Here is a 15,391-nt window from a genome sequence, read left to right on the forward strand (position 1 = left end):
ATCAGTTTGCAGAGTATTGGGAAAATTGCATTTAGTGGTAAATTCGGGACCACTCTTATGGACAGATTTCATTTTTAAGCTTGTTCTTATATTTTTTTTCGTGTTAATGAGATGCTTTGGGATGTAAGTCAGGACAAGAATTGGATATGATTTCCTTGGATCAGCTGTCACTGTGTGCCTGGCACCCTTCTGCTGTCACATACAAGGGCAGGACTTCAGGATCTGGGGGTTTTTCTTCAGAATCACACAGAACACACATCTAAAAGTAGAGGGTTTTAATATCAAAGCTGAATTAGCAATGAACTTTAGGTCAGAAAATATTAGTCTGTAATATTTTGGAGTGTTTTTTCCCAGTTCTTCAACATCCACCTGCTGCACCTGGTAAACGTGGAACTTCTTGAACAAATTTTTTTCTGAGTTTAAAGGAAATTTAGGACATGAAGGTCCTGGAATTTCCATAGAAATGGAGTCAGGGTCTCTATGTGCATCTCCTCTTGACACTAAACTCAGTCCGTAACAGGCATCAGAGGATCTGCACCCAAATGCCACATTTCCTTACATTCAAAAAAATCCACTGTAAGCCACAACTCCACAGGAAACCAGGCTCCACTCACTCACAGCAGCACTGTATCATTTTTTATATCCCTCATTTAATTGATGTTTAACTCTAATACAAGGCTCCTTTCATAAAATAGAAAATATCTAATTCATGCATCACAGCTTGAGTATTTAATATTTATTACTAACAACATAAGATTGGGTGATGTACTGAATTATTAAAGGAAATGAACAGTCACAAGAGCAGAAGTTGGAGCTGGCAGGAGCATGAGAACCATTAAACACACAAAAAAACCATCACAGTGTGTTTCTGTTTCCCATTCTGGCATTCATACATTTGTAGCTGCAAGTGGAACACACATCAGACCTTATCCTGCTTCTGTTACACCCTCCCAGCCTCTCAGCTGAAAAGCAGAAGCACTAAACTTGCATTTCTGGTGATCTTCTCGCTCACAACCCCCCAGTCTCATGTCTCCCACACTCATCTGACCTTTCCCTGCACAAAGATCTGCTCCTGAGTAGGGCAAGGTGGGTTTAGGACCGGCAGAAGAACACGTGTTCCTGTGGTGCTGGGCATGCAGTCACTGGGGTGTGCTGCTGAGAGGGGAAGGGATTTAGGCTTGAATGAAAAATCTTTGTTTCCTTGGCAATAACCACCAGGTACTGCAGCACCTCCTGGTTTGCCACTGGTGGTACAGTGAGGAAATAAGTTCAGGTTTAAAAATCCATCGTATTGAACTGGAGCAGAGCAGAATAGGAAGCACCAAAGTCCCCTCCTCAATACAGTGATGCATCAGCTGATTGATATTTTTTGGATAAGGAAGGATGAATGAAGTTGTGCCAGGGCGGGGTTAGGTTGGATTTTAGGGAAAGGTTCTTCCCCCAGAGGGTGCTGGGCACTGCCCAGGCTCCCCAGGGAATGGGCACGGCCCCGAGGCTGCCAGAGCTCCAGGAGCGTTGGGACAGCGTTGCCAGGGATGCCCAGGGTGGGAGTGTTGGGGTGTCTGTGCAGGGGCAGGGGCTGGGCTGGATTATCCCTGTGGATCTGTTCCACCTGAGGATATTCCATGGTTCCGTGATCCCATGAACTGAGCTGCTGTCTCTCCTGTGGATCAACACAGGAGCCCCTGGGTCCTTCCTCTCCCTCTGTGTGGGGACACACCTATGACACTGTTTCAAAGGCAGCTTTGAAAATGAAGAAACATTTCCAAGTATTCCCCTTCTGCCTCTGCAATATTTTTTGCATTAACGATGCATTTCTTCACGTCAGCTTGCACCAACCACCAGAAGAACTGCTGGTGATAAAAGAGGGGATGCAATGGAGCGCCTGGGTGACATATGGTGTTCATCAAACAGTATCCAAAGAGATTCCAGTGTGAATCAGCAAATGTTCAGAAATTGGGTACCTGAATAATAATTTATAACAAGCCACCTCAGTGTCTTTCTCTCCATCAAATATTGACGACCTGTTACTTTTACTGCAGTTGCACCTAAAAGCTCTTAGGTGGAAATCGAAATCCAGAAGTGGCATAAAGCAAAAAAAAAAAAAAAAAAAAAAAAAAAAAAAAAAAAAAAAAAAAAAAAAAAAAATCTCCATTCCCACTCCGTTCCAAAAAGCTTCAATGTAGGTAAATACACAGGAATAAACAATCTGTTAAATACAGAAGAGCAAAGGGGAGAAGCTTTGAAGCCCCTGTGGATTCTGCTTACAGCTTTTTCACTGAAACTTGGTCATGCCTCAGATTTTTCATCCCTGTATTCTTCATGATGAATTGAGACCTTGATAATTCCCATCTCTCTCATTTAGTCACTAAGAGGTGTTTGTACGCACTCAAGAGCTGACAGTGTCACGTTTGATCTGAGGAAATGCTTTTCTGAAACAATATTTCAATGGCTGGGCAGGCTGGGGATGGAATGGCTCTTTCAATGGATCAAAATGGAGCTTGGCAGAGAGAAAATCTGCTCAATAAAAGCTGCAGAGTTGTTTGAAACAGGTCACTCTACCTAACAACAATTAGAGTGAGCAGCAAATAAGATACTCAGGCACAACTTGTGTGAGAGCACAAAGGACTCCAGAGTAATTAGTTTAGTGGGGAAGGGAATGAAAGAAAATTTTTTTAAAAAGTGAGAAATTTCCAGGTGTCCTGAGGTGTCTGTCAGGAGAGGGCTGGGAAGACAGAGCACAGCAGAAAATCAAGACTATGCATTTCAAATGCCAGAAGAAAACCAGCAGTGCCCTGTGAAACACTGCTGCAGGTGCCAAGAGCAGCAAAGTTGCCCTAAACTCCCCCAGAGCAACGATTTTGTGCTGTGGGTGGGCTCAGAGGGGCTGCACTTCATCGTCTCCCATTTGTCTCTCAAATCAGGGAGCTGTGATGCAGAAGGCAATGGGAATATTGCCTTTAATGGGCTTTGGATCAAGCTCTGACAAGTGGTTTAGAAAGAAGCTGTGAAAGGCACGTCTCACCTGCTGAAAGGCTTGCTGGAAACCATTCCTTTTCACAACATTTGAGGCTGTGTGAAGGCTATAGATAATAATTCTCAACAGCTGCCACACCAGACAAGGTAATTCCCAGTGCTGAGACGAGACAGAAAAGTTTAACTTGTCCGACATCATGCAGAGAGAATATTTTGTCTGCCAGGAAAGCTGGACTTCTCTCAATAAGTAAATAAGTGCCTGTCAAAGGACCAAAAGCATGAGATCTGAAGCAGATCTGATAACTGCATGGCTGTGAAAGCAGGAGAAGGAAGAACTCAGGACCCAGCTGCTCATAAAGCCCTGAGGCAGCAAGGGATTGCTTAAGCACGGGCCTAACTCTAGACTGGCATCTCTGACTTACAGAATGCTTAAATCCTGATCAGAGTCCTGCTGCCTCCTGTGCTCCTGCCTGGTGCTGCCTCTGGGTGAACAGCTCAATTAACCCAAGCTGCTGTGAGGAAAAGAAGAGATGAAAGTCCAGTTCATGCAAAGTTCCTGCACACCAGGGCAAATTGGGAATACACGGAAATATCAATCCATATAGAATTGTGGAACGGTTTGGGTTGGAAGGGACCTCAAAGCCCATCCAGTCCATTGGGCAGGGACACATTCCATGATCCCAGGCTGCTCCAAGCCCCGTCCAGCCTGGTCTTGGACACTTCCAGGGATCCAGGGGCAGCCCCAGCTTCTCTGGGCACCCTGTGGCAGAGTTTTATCATCCACACTGTGGAATATTTCTTCCTGCTTTCTTCCTAACCTGACCCTCTTTTACTTTAAGCCCATCAGATACAAATATTGGAATTCTCCTCTGAGTGACTCCATCAGGAGAGGAGATGAGCACCATGTGCAGGAAGAGAAAACAAACAGCCTCCCCAGGTTCTGCTGGAGTCAGAGCTCTGTGTGATGTTCAAAAAGAAGAGTTTGCAAAGTTTGTGCAGAAGCCACGAGGCTATGGGGAAGAAGTGAGAGCTCATTAAAATTGTCACACATACTTTTTAAGTAAAGAACTTGAGAAATCAAGCAGGGATTTTACAGCTTTTAATTAACCAGGCCAAACAAACCATCTCCGAATGTGTTGTCTCGTGTGAACAAAAGATTGTTGATGGCTATTTGCTTTGAACTTAAGAGTATGAAAGAATAATATGTATTTAACAAGGCTGATAGAAGAGATAAAATCTGAGAAAAGAAAGAGGTGTCAAGTCATTAGATTTAAAAGTGCAGCAGGGGTAGCTTTGTGCACTGCTGCATCGTTCAGCCAATCTGTTTTTGGGAGAGGGGGGATGTTAATTCATGGATATGAAATGCATCCAGCATTCAATACAGCAAAGGTCTTTGAAATCCCCATCAAAATCTTGAGCTGGATCGGTGTAAAACCAGGGTGAATTCTGCAGGTTTCAGCACTGCCAGAAGGGCATCTCTCCTTTCATGGACCTAATTCCTTTCCAAATAGAGTAACCCTGATACTGTGTAAAGATTCCCTCTTCTTGTCTCCTGCCTTCCTCTAGCACCTGACACCTCCCAGCGTTATTGCAGCCTCATCCTGGCACTGTGCTGATAAAAAGGGAGGAATCTGGATCTGATGGAATCAGAGGCAAAGTAATTTTTATTATCTGAGAAATCCTATTTGAAACCGTGTCTGCTCAGCCTCCCTTTGCTGCTCAGGAGCAAACCCCCTCTTTATTTCCAGGCTGTGCAAAGACATATTGTTTATAAATTTCTCCAGACACGCTGCCAGACACTGAGACAATACCTGACTCCTCTAATTTTACAATGATTGAGGAGCAGCGGAGGCTGCACTAAAAACTACAGAGGGAAGAGAATGAGGGGCAGAAAGACAAGCACAGCTCCCAAGTGACTCGGAATTAGCAGAGATTTATGCAGATGGAAATGTGAGTAAAGTTTGACTGAGTGAATGACTTGTCCTTGCTGCTGACAGCCCTGGTATTTTTGAAAAGGTCCCACTGAATCCCATCTGAGATCTGACTGTCTGTATCATATGTTAATGATCTTTGTACCTGTTTATTCTATTCTGAGCATAATTTGTATGCTAATGGTGTTGCCATTTAATAAACTGTGCTTAAAAGATTTTCCTTATCTGCATGCTGATATAAATGAGCTTCAGGGTTGACTGACAATTAACTGGAAATCAAATAAATGCTTTGGATCAAAACAAAATTACACAATCTGGGTGAACATTCTTATTAAAATATTGTAGAAAAAAGTCTTATCAGAAATTATAGAATGTGACGCTAGAAATGTTCCTTCCTATTTCTTAAAATTCCCCCCTATCTTCCTAAAAATAGAATTACTTCTGCATCAAATCCCTGCAACTGGGACCACAAATATTTATTTATGTAAATATAAACAGACATCTGAACTGAGCTAGGCTCCATCATACAGATTCCGGAGAAAACACAAGATTTTCAGGAGCTGCTACTGCCTTTAACATAAAATAGCCAAAACTGGTTTGCCCTGTCTGTAACACACTCAAGGATTAAATGTGAGGCAGATGTTCCCCTGTGATGGCCAAAGAAAAAAGTGACAAAAACATCCTGTGGCCAAATCTCTTGTAGTGACTCATCCCAGAACTCGCAGCCAGGGAATACTGGGCAACAGCACCTCTGTGTGCATGGGAAAGAAAACCAGAAAAGGAACTGAATTGCCAAATAAAACAGCTGCCAATTTCTCTATTTGCCAAGTTCTGCTGGTTTTATGAAATCTTTGTAACTCTGCTACATCAGACAAAAGCTCTTCCAGCGCAGGGTGGGATGTCCACACTGTCACTATTCTAATCCCACCATTAATCATCATTTTCGCGATCCAGACACTACCAGGGGTTCTGACTCAGCCCTTCACACAACCAAATTCACTCCAGATGTAAAACTAAGCCCTTAATATGGGATTTAAGTGGAATTTCAACAGTACAGAAGGCCCTGAATTACCCTCTGTGTGGGAGTTTCATTCACTTGCAGGAAGCTGCTTCCCTCTCTACTTGTCAAAACACATTCCAGGAGCTCAAGAACAATAAAACCTGCTGGTAACCTTAAAGAATTCTGTCCAGACAACAAGCACCTGACACCAGCATGGCCCTGGCTGGATTTCAGAAACCCTGGAACTCACTCCCAAAATAGAATCAGAGAATCCCGGGATGGTTTGGGGTGGAAGGGACCTTCAAGCCCATCCAGTGCCACCCCTGCCATGGGCAGGGACACCTCCCACTGTCCCAGGCTGCTCCAAACCCCAAACCAGCCACGTCTCATCACCTCTAATTTCTTGTGCCTGTTGGTTGGGCTCCCTGTGGGCCTGCAGGAAACCTGGGACAATCCTCCCTGGGCTGGTGAATTTATGCCCAGTTTGAGTGACAGTGATGGGCACTTGTGGTTCACTGAAGCCCCAGCCCCATCTCCTTGCTCAAAATACCACAGAGCACAGGAAGGTTCTGTCTTTTTGATGTGTGAGGCACGTTCTGCCACTCATGTGTGTCTCTTCAGCTTTTCCTTTCCTTTTCCAGATTTCCCTTTCACTGAAAATCAATGGAAAGGGAGCGATGAAAGAGCAGCACTCCTTTGTACCAAAACCCCGTGGATAAACCAGAGCTGTTTGTGGCCTCTTCACAGATCTTTCATGTTGGCCAAGCTTCAGCCACTTTTTCAAGGTGCTGTTTCTGTGCTCTCACTCACATGACCCTTCCCACTCCAAATGATCCCAGAAATCCCTCCCTGGAAGACTCTTTCTCCATCACACCTAGAAACCGCCTGGCCACAGTCCCTGTGCCCATCATGTGTGTCCTGTGCAGGGCCAGCAGTTGGACCTTGATGCTCTTCATGGATCCCTTCCAACCTGAGATATTCTGTGATTCTTTGTAAATCAAGATCTCATTTTATAGCAGCTCCTGAACACACCCTGCTCTGTTCCCTCTCATGCTACACCTTCTTTGAGAACTCTGGGGGTCAGAATCTTTGATTTGGTGCCTGTGCAGAAAATTTGGTGCATGTTTCCCATATCTGGGGCATGATTTCCAAATTTGGTGCATGTTTCCGAAATTTGGTGCATGTTTCCCAAATCTGGGGCATGTTTCCCAAATTTGGTTCATGTTTCCCAAATTTGGTGCATGTTTCCCAAATTTGGTGCAAGTTTCCCAAATTTGGGGCATGTTTTCCAAATTTGGTGCAGGTTTTCCAAATCTGGGGCATGTTTTCCGAATCTGGGGCATGTTTTCCAAATCTGGGGCATGTTTTCCACCCACGCTGGCATTTTTGATGCTGCAGCAATCCCCCCAGCAGTAATGATGTGCATGGCAGCACAGCTTGGACTGGAAGAGAAGCACAGAAGGTTGCATTCTCTCATTACTATTTTTTTTTCTGCAAACTCCTAATTAGGAAGCTTGATTCCCAGCCTGCTCAGTGGAAAAAATCCAATGAGATTAGCTGCCTTTGGATGGAGTCCTGAGCATCCACCAGAAAATGTGCATGGAGCAGAGACAGGACACAAGCTGGAAGGAGAAGAGGGCACAGCACTGACCCTCGCTGAGGTTTGGATTATCGCGATTCCTCGGGACAGGGAGGAGTGACGGATTTCCTGGGACATCTCAGCATGCAGGACAGCCCCTTGGGAAGGCTCACCTTAACAAGGCTGCCACTGCTCGAGTGGGAACGATTCCAAATTGTATCAGAGAGGTGTCCTGCAGAGGGGAGCTGCAATAAACCCAGCAGCACGAGGTTGCTGTTCTTTCCCTCTTTCACCTGAGAACATCTGCTTCATTTGCTTCCTCCAGGCTTGTTGTCTGCTGCGCCAAACACTGGCACTGAGCACTCAGCACTACAGGATGAAATTAGGTTTATTGACTTGTTCCGTTGTGAAACTCTCCAAGGAAAGAGAAAAGAAGGGAAAAGCCCTTTTCTCCTGTCTTCCCCTGCACCAGTATCCTCTGTCTGCTGCCTGGGTCAGCTAGCAGTGGGGGTCCCCTCCTGCCTCCTCGTTATTCTGCAGTGCCTTGGCTTCAAACAGAAAAGAACAGGCAGAGAAGGAAGGGGAAAACCAAGGGAAATAAGATAAAGGAGGAAAAATAAAATATTGCCTCTTTCTTCCCATCATCTCTGCTTGTTCTTCCTTCTCCTTATCTCCTTCCTCATCTTTCAGTCAGGTTTTCCATTCCCCTGCCTTCACCCTCAGCATGGGGAGCAAGAACAAAATAACCAGAAAGATGGAGAAGAAGGGAAGACTGAAGGTACTTCAGGAGAGTTTGGGGTGTTTTCTGATAAGCCTTTGTTGTAGGACTTCTCTTCTGCCAGTATCACCAGTTCTGGTGATTGGTGTGAGTGCTGCCATGTGTGATGTTCCTCCCAGACCCAGTGGCATTGTTCAGGAGGCAGCACTGGAAAAATCAACCCCAAAACCAGACAAACTTCCCTGCTGAATGCGAATAAATCCTCAGTAAATACATTGGAGCTGCCTCTCCCAGTCCTCTGCAACACCCTTCTCTTTCCTGTTCCCCCTGAAAGCAGGACCACTGTGGTGCCAGCAGTGGATATTTTTAGCTAGAAAATACTTTCTGCAGCTCTCAGCACTCCCTCAGGAATGGTGTGATGATGGGGTTTGTCTGGTTAGCACCAAATGTGACACTGGGGCTTCAGAGATAAAAAACACTTCTGAACAGCAAGCCCAGGTTTTGTAGGAGTTTTCACATCTTAAGGAGTGACTTCAGACCAAGCAGACCTGCTGGAAGGCAGGCAGGTAAACCTGTGCTTTTGATTCCTGTCAATCTGTTTGTATGCAAGGAGTGGAGCTGAAGTGATTAATCAAATTTAGCAGATGTGGGATCAGTCCCATTGGTTCTCCAGGCAAAAGTGGGATTTCATCAACAGATAAGCTTAATTTGTATTCATGTTGACTTTCAGCAGTGGTGTCTGAGATAGCTGGAATTGCTCTGATTGCTGATGCCCACATTTCAAGTGCTCTATTTAAATACTAAAATAGGAAATGAACTTCTTTACAAGCACACAGACACTGATAAGATAGAAGGGTTAAGGCATCTCATCAAAGCTATGCAAAGCCCCTTGTGGTAGAAAAGCAAGGAGGATAAAACCAGAGATACACTTAATCCAGGCTTCAAAAACCAGCCTTAAAAAATAAAATAATAGTAAAATTAATATCCCAGTGCTATTCACCCAACTGCAGTGCTGTAGAAAGCTGGGAACCGAAAAGTAAGTGCTGGAATGTCATAAGAAAAATGGATTTTATGTGCAACTTAGTACCTGCAAGCGAATATCTGGGGTATTTTATGTGCAAGCAGTGGGTGAGGAAAGCAGGGTGGTTTGTGGCACTGAGCAGCCTGACAAGCAAAGCTCCTCTTTGCCTGTGCTACTCATCTGCTTTGACTTCAAGGCAGCTGAGGGTTTTTTCAAACACTGTGGATGGGTTTCATTCTCCCAGCTTTGCTTGTCTAAGTTTGGTGTCTCATTTGAGAGGGAGGCACCTGCCAAGTAAAAGTAAATAACTCCTTTAGGCTGCATATTGACTTCAGCTAAAGAATAGTCAAGTGCCATCAATCTCCTCCTTTGTTAGCAGACTAGTGCAAATTTTGGAATTTTCTATCCATTTGGTCTTGATTCCTCCCCAAGCAGATTTTTTAATTTATTTTTAAGGATAATGGATATTCTGAAGCTAAACCAACAGCGCTGACATTCTGGTAATTGAAATGTTTCCCTGAAGTTTGCTGAACTGTCCTGACACATTTCTGCTCAAATTGGTCGGAGCTGAAATGCTGTTTCACAGATGATACATTTTGTGTGTTGTATTTGATCAGGGGATTGAGGACTTCTGCTGTTTACCAAATAATCACAGGATGAGCTGAGCTGGGAGGGACCCACAGGGATGATCCAGTCCCACTCCTGGCCCTGCACAGACACCCCAACAACCCCACCCTGGGCATCCCTGGCAGCGCTGTCCAAACGCTCCTGGAGCTCCGGCAGCCTCAGGGCCGTGCCCATTCCCTGGGGAGCCTGGGCAGTGCCCAGCACCCTCTGGGGGAAGAACTTTTCCCTGATCTCCAACCTAAACCCCCTGACACAGCTCCAGCTGTTCCCTGGGTGCTGTCCCTGGTCACAGAGAGCAGAGATCGGAGCTGCCCCTCAGGAGCAGCTGCAGACCTTTTAACTCTCTCTTTGTGTAATTCCCTCCACAGATACGAAACAATCCTTTTCCCAAATAGCAAAAAAGTTTAAATGTGTTAAAATGCTCAAGGTTTTGAAATCTGGCTATGAGCAGTGGAGGAGCAGAAGGAAAGCACCAGCAGGGGGTGGCCCAGAGTGCCCAGAGAGTGGTGGGAGAACAGACCCTAAGGAAATCTGCTGGGTCCTGGCTGTTCACGTGGGAGCAGGAGAACCCCTTGAGTCTGAGGCTCCAAGGGGCAGCTCCAAGAACTCAGCAATTCCCAGATAATTCCCCCACCCAGCCACAACCCCTGCTCCGTTCTCTTTCCACAGTGTTGATGAAATACAGCTTTCCATGTCGTCGTTTCCCCACGTTTCCTCTGAATAACAACTTGAGTGTAAAACACCAAAACCAAGAGTGCCACGGCACACAGAATTCCCCAGCTTTATTTGTGACAGAAGATCCATTCCCATCCTTCACAGAACTGGGACTGAACCATGTCCTACAAGCAAGTCGTGGAGCCAGCAGGTATTGAGCATATTTTATGATCCCTAAATGTACTTCTTGCCTGGGCCCCAAAAAACAATTTAAATTATGAATATTTGCTTATTACTGATTATTAATGCATGGAAAGTGCTGTATATGACTAATGCATTCTTCCAGCCTACCTCATTTCTCAGTTTTCCCTCAGCTCTCCTCATTGAAATTCCGAGTGAAGTGAATCACATATGTTTATGCACATTCACTGCGGTGCTTGGGGATCCTCAGCCCAGCTGGGGGAATAGCACCTCTCTCTGGCAAAGAAAACGAGGGCCAATTCCCATTTATTAAAATGCTTCCATCAAAAGGAATTTTTTGTAAAATAAGTTTTCCACGAGTGTCCCGAGTCTGAATTCGCTGAAGGTACGAAGACAGACGTTTGTGACGAGATCAGTGTCTAGACTTGCAAATTTGTTTTATTTAATATATGAATTGTTCCTTTCTTCTCCTTTGTTTCCTTGGTGGATACGACGGGATAGAAGGGAGAAGTGAGATGAAAAAACTCCTGTTGCATGCACTGATGATGTGACGCCCATGAAAACAGCTGAAATCTGTGTCAGACTCCACAGGGAGGGAGTTTGGAGCATAAAGCTCGGGTTTTGTTGTGTTTCATTCCTACACTGAGCTAAAACCCACAGCACATGCCAGGGAAAGTCCTTTATTCCACAAAAACCAAACTGTTGTCCTTTGGAGAAGTGGCATTGCTCCCAAAACCCCATTTCTCCAGACTTTGACCCAAAGAAGGAGGTTAAGTGCCCAAGAGAGCACCTGAAGGTGAACTGGTGGCTATCAAGTGAGGAGGGAGCAGGAAAACCAGCCAGGATGAGCCAACTTTGAGATTTCCATTGGATTCCTGCAGCAGATGACCTCAAATTCCCTCTCTAAGGTGCCAGCAGCATGGCCCATGGATAAATCCCAGTACTCAGGGGCTGAGTCCTGTCAATAAGAGTGGAATGGAGTTATTTCTGAATATTTTGAGGGAAAACAATCAATGGAGAGGGCTGGGAACATAAACAGATCTGGAACTGGTATGTCCAGGATTACCTCACCATCTAATGTGAAAAAGTGATTATTTTGGCATTTTCTGCAGGACTTACATGTCTTCATGTGCAATATGATTACAATAATGACTTATATGACTTCAAGTGCAATAAAGTATTTTACAGAAATGAGAGCAGCCAAGCTGCTGAAGAGCTGAGCTATGGTGGGTTTGAGCCACAGAAAGGATGGAGAAGACAAGTGGGTCTGGAGGAAACTCTGCCCTAAAACGGGGACTGAGGGCTGAGGACATTCACTGCTGATCCCTGGCAAGAAAATTTCCCTTCAAAGAACTGTAAGATATTTTTCAGAGAGCAGGGACCCAAATACTGCAGCTTTGTAAACTTAAAAATGACCTCAAGAACTCAGGGAAATCTAATTAAAAATATTTAATTGTGCATTTGTTAATTTGGGTAATCTATTAATTAGTGTTCCTATTTAGCACACATCTTTGTAGCCTTACAAACTGAATGTAATATAGAGCAGAGTTCTCCTGTCTTATCAAGAGTTCAGATGATCAGGGAGAGTGGTTACCACATATTCAGCACAATCAGGAATGAACTATTATCAGGAGTGAAAGGAAAAAAAATGAAAAAGAAGGAATATTCTTCCCCTTTGGGTGGAATAGGTCTGGTTTCACTACTGCTTTAACAAGAGATTAAATTCATCTAAATAATTTAAAAGAAGCTGCGTGATCTGACTTATTTAGGAATGAGCCCATCACAGTTTGGCTGCCAGAACTGGAAGGGATTGGTATTTCCTTTTTCTAGCAACTATAACCCCACCAAATATTTAAAAAAAGGCCAATGAAGGAGCCCATAAAGGTTATAATTGCAGCACGATAAAAAGGGAGCAGAAATAAGGGTTTGTCAGGGTTTAATCATATCAGTGGAGAAAGGCAGACCACGTTCCCTCTCTTTTTATGTGTGATTTCAGCACTTTAATTAGCCATGTACTTTACAGCCACACAAACCCTTCTTTCATTTTTGTTTTCTGTCAGAGACACCTCCCGACTAACACTGATTTATTTCCCCTCCTTTTGAAGCACAGCAGCAGCCAGTTTGTCATTTAATAATCAAACAGCCTCCTAAACTCCCCTTTGCACCAGTGGCCACACTGGCACTGGCGTTGTGCACGCAGGGAGTTTAAACACTGTCTCCCTCTGTAAATCCTGCTCCTGCTGTTTGCTCCTGCCCAGCAGCAGGAGCCTTCTGGGATGCTCAGGAATTATTGTTAGTAAATTAAAACAGCAGCACAAGTAAATACTGGACAGAGCGTGTAAATATTTTTTTAATCAGTAAATCAGGTGGGGAATAGCAGAGTAGTGGAACCTCAAGATCCAGGCTTAGCTCAGCCTCTGGAGTAGGCCACACAATCAAAATACAATCGGAAGACAAATAAAGATTTGATTAAACACTGGTTAGAAAAGTATTTTTCATAGTGAGTGGTAAAAATGGAAATAAAATTGCCACTACTAAAGGTGGGGAAAGTCGTTGGGAAGCTCTTTATGGCCATGGGATTGATTGCTCACCCAAATGTTTCTGTTCCATTGCCAGCACCTATGTAAAATTCTCAGATCTGCACCTTCTTTCATAAATACTCCCGTGATTTTTCTCTATCGTATATTCCTGCAGCATGGCATAGGGAAATAGTTATTTATCAGAGTTTGGGATAATGTTTTAGAGAATTTTCTTCATTTGAAGTCTGATGTGACCCAGAGTAACCTCCTCGAGCAACTGGTCCTGCGTGCAAAATCTGGTGTTCAGTTGCCAGAGCTTTAAGAATTACTGATTATAGATTTCCAAGGCTGACAACAGAATGTGACAAAAGAGGGTTGCTGTTATACTCATGAACTGAGAAGGACTCCCAGACATTCCCAGCACTTCTTAAAGACACTGCTGCCCATTTCATCCATCTGTCTCCATTTGTGTATGGAAATATCCTCAGGGCTCTATGTTGCATATAATATCCATCATTTCTGCCAGTAAGACTCTTTGATTTTAATATTTCACCATTTAATTGCCATTAGTGAGGAATCACAGGATTATGGCATAGCCTGAGCTGCAAGGGACCCACAGGAATCATGGAATCCAACCCCCTGGGCATTGTCCACCCCAACAATCCCATCCTGTGCCTGAGAGCATTGAAATATAGCAACGGAGATGGTTCCTGGCAGGTCAGAAATAAGGAATTAGTCCTCACCAAACCCCCCAGCACCCACACCAGTTGTTGTGGGCATGTCCCAGGTGCTGGGCCAGCAGCTAAATCCTGCCTAAACAGGAGCGACAGGGCGGGGAGGCTGATTGTGCCCGGGGTTATTGTACAACCTGTACAGCTGCAGAGCAATTATGCCTCAGCCTGGGGGCACATCCTGCTTCCCTGAGCCTCCAGGGCTGTGTCCTCGTGAAGCTGATTCCCTCCAGCTCCGTGGCTTGCCATGAATTAAGTGCTGATGAGCACAAACATATGGATCACACATTTACCCGCGTGGGCTCGCTCGGGCTCTGTGCTCATCCTGCTTTGCACCCCCAGAACTCCACGGCCACTCCAAAGACAAAGAGGCCTCTGGCATCCAAGTTTTCCATCAATGAGCTGCCCAAAGCAAACCTGAGCCAGCTGTGTTTCAATGAGCTTTAAATGATACTAAAACAGAGAAATCACACGGCCCAGTCGCCGCTTGCTGCCCGTACCTTTTGTTCTGGCGCAGAACCTCCGAGCCTTTTCTCCAGGAAACAGCAGCTCTGGGAGAAGCGCTGGGTTTACACCCGATTGTAACTTCCCCTCCAACTTGAACAAGAGACAGCTTCTTCACGGGATTTCTGGAAAAATCAGGGGCTGCAGCTAAAAGGAGAGAAAGAAGAAGAGACATTACTAAACTTGCCAAAGTCTTCTCTCGGTGAATTTAATAATTGCTTGGGTTTTGAGATTTCTGCAAAAGTAAATCTAAATCTAACATTAAAAATGTATCTAAGTACCAAAAAATTCTAATTCTGCTTCCAAAGCTCTCTATCTAGAACTGTGTGCTCTGACAAACTTTCCTGAGGAAATCTGGAGACTGGGAGAACTGGTCTATCCGTGATGGAAGACAAGATTCGCGAACAGGATAAACTTCACACTCCTGATCCAGCCACATATATTCATCTGCAGAGAGTATTCTGTCACAAGCACAGTTCTACTCTGGCTTTCTTTTCATAAACCTACTCTGGTTTCTGAAAATAGGTTTATTTTTCCAGCAGTTTATGTGAAAATTCAATCTTGGAGAAGGAGAAAACACAAGACATTGAGTGCTCCTAAAGTCTGTGTTTTACTGGGTTCACTGATATTTGGCTCTTGAGCAAACTTTACATTTTGAAATCGAGAACAGAATACTTTTATAATATACGAGCAAATTCCATTCATGTCCATCTCTGGTTATCATTTATGAGATTCCTTTTTCCATGTTATTTATGTCCATATTTGCCATATGCTCTTTGTTTACAGCTCAAACTATTTCCCCTGCTTTCTGAAATCACTTTGAAAACCTGCAGAATAACTATTAATAACTCAAACAAAGCAAGAAACAGCATTCATTAAACTGGTGTATATGAGATAATGAAAAAAGGCCACACATGGATTAGATTCTTC

The 15,391-nt window shown here is 44.3% G+C and overlaps 1 protein-coding gene across 4 annotated transcripts in view; it reads right to left on the bottom strand.

The window, feature by feature from the left end:
- The window catches only part of CNTN6 (contactin 6), a 126,842-nt gene that overhangs the window by 18,454 nt on the left and 92,997 nt on the right, over positions 1–15,391 (bottom strand). For all 4 annotated transcript variants that reach the window (XM_032120987.1, XM_032120986.1, XM_032120985.1 and 1 more), the window contains one exon: positions 14,458–14,608. In XM_032120987.1, coding sequence (XP_031976878.1) covers positions 14,458–14,608 — 151 coding nt within the window. The remainder of the gene's footprint in view (positions 1–14,457; positions 14,609–15,391) is intronic.

The sequence above is a fragment of the Corvus moneduloides genome, chromosome 11, assembly GCF_009650955.1.
Source record: "Corvus moneduloides isolate bCorMon1 chromosome 11, bCorMon1.pri, whole genome shotgun sequence".
Lineage (NCBI taxonomy): Eukaryota > Metazoa > Chordata > Aves > Passeriformes > Corvidae > Corvus > Corvus moneduloides.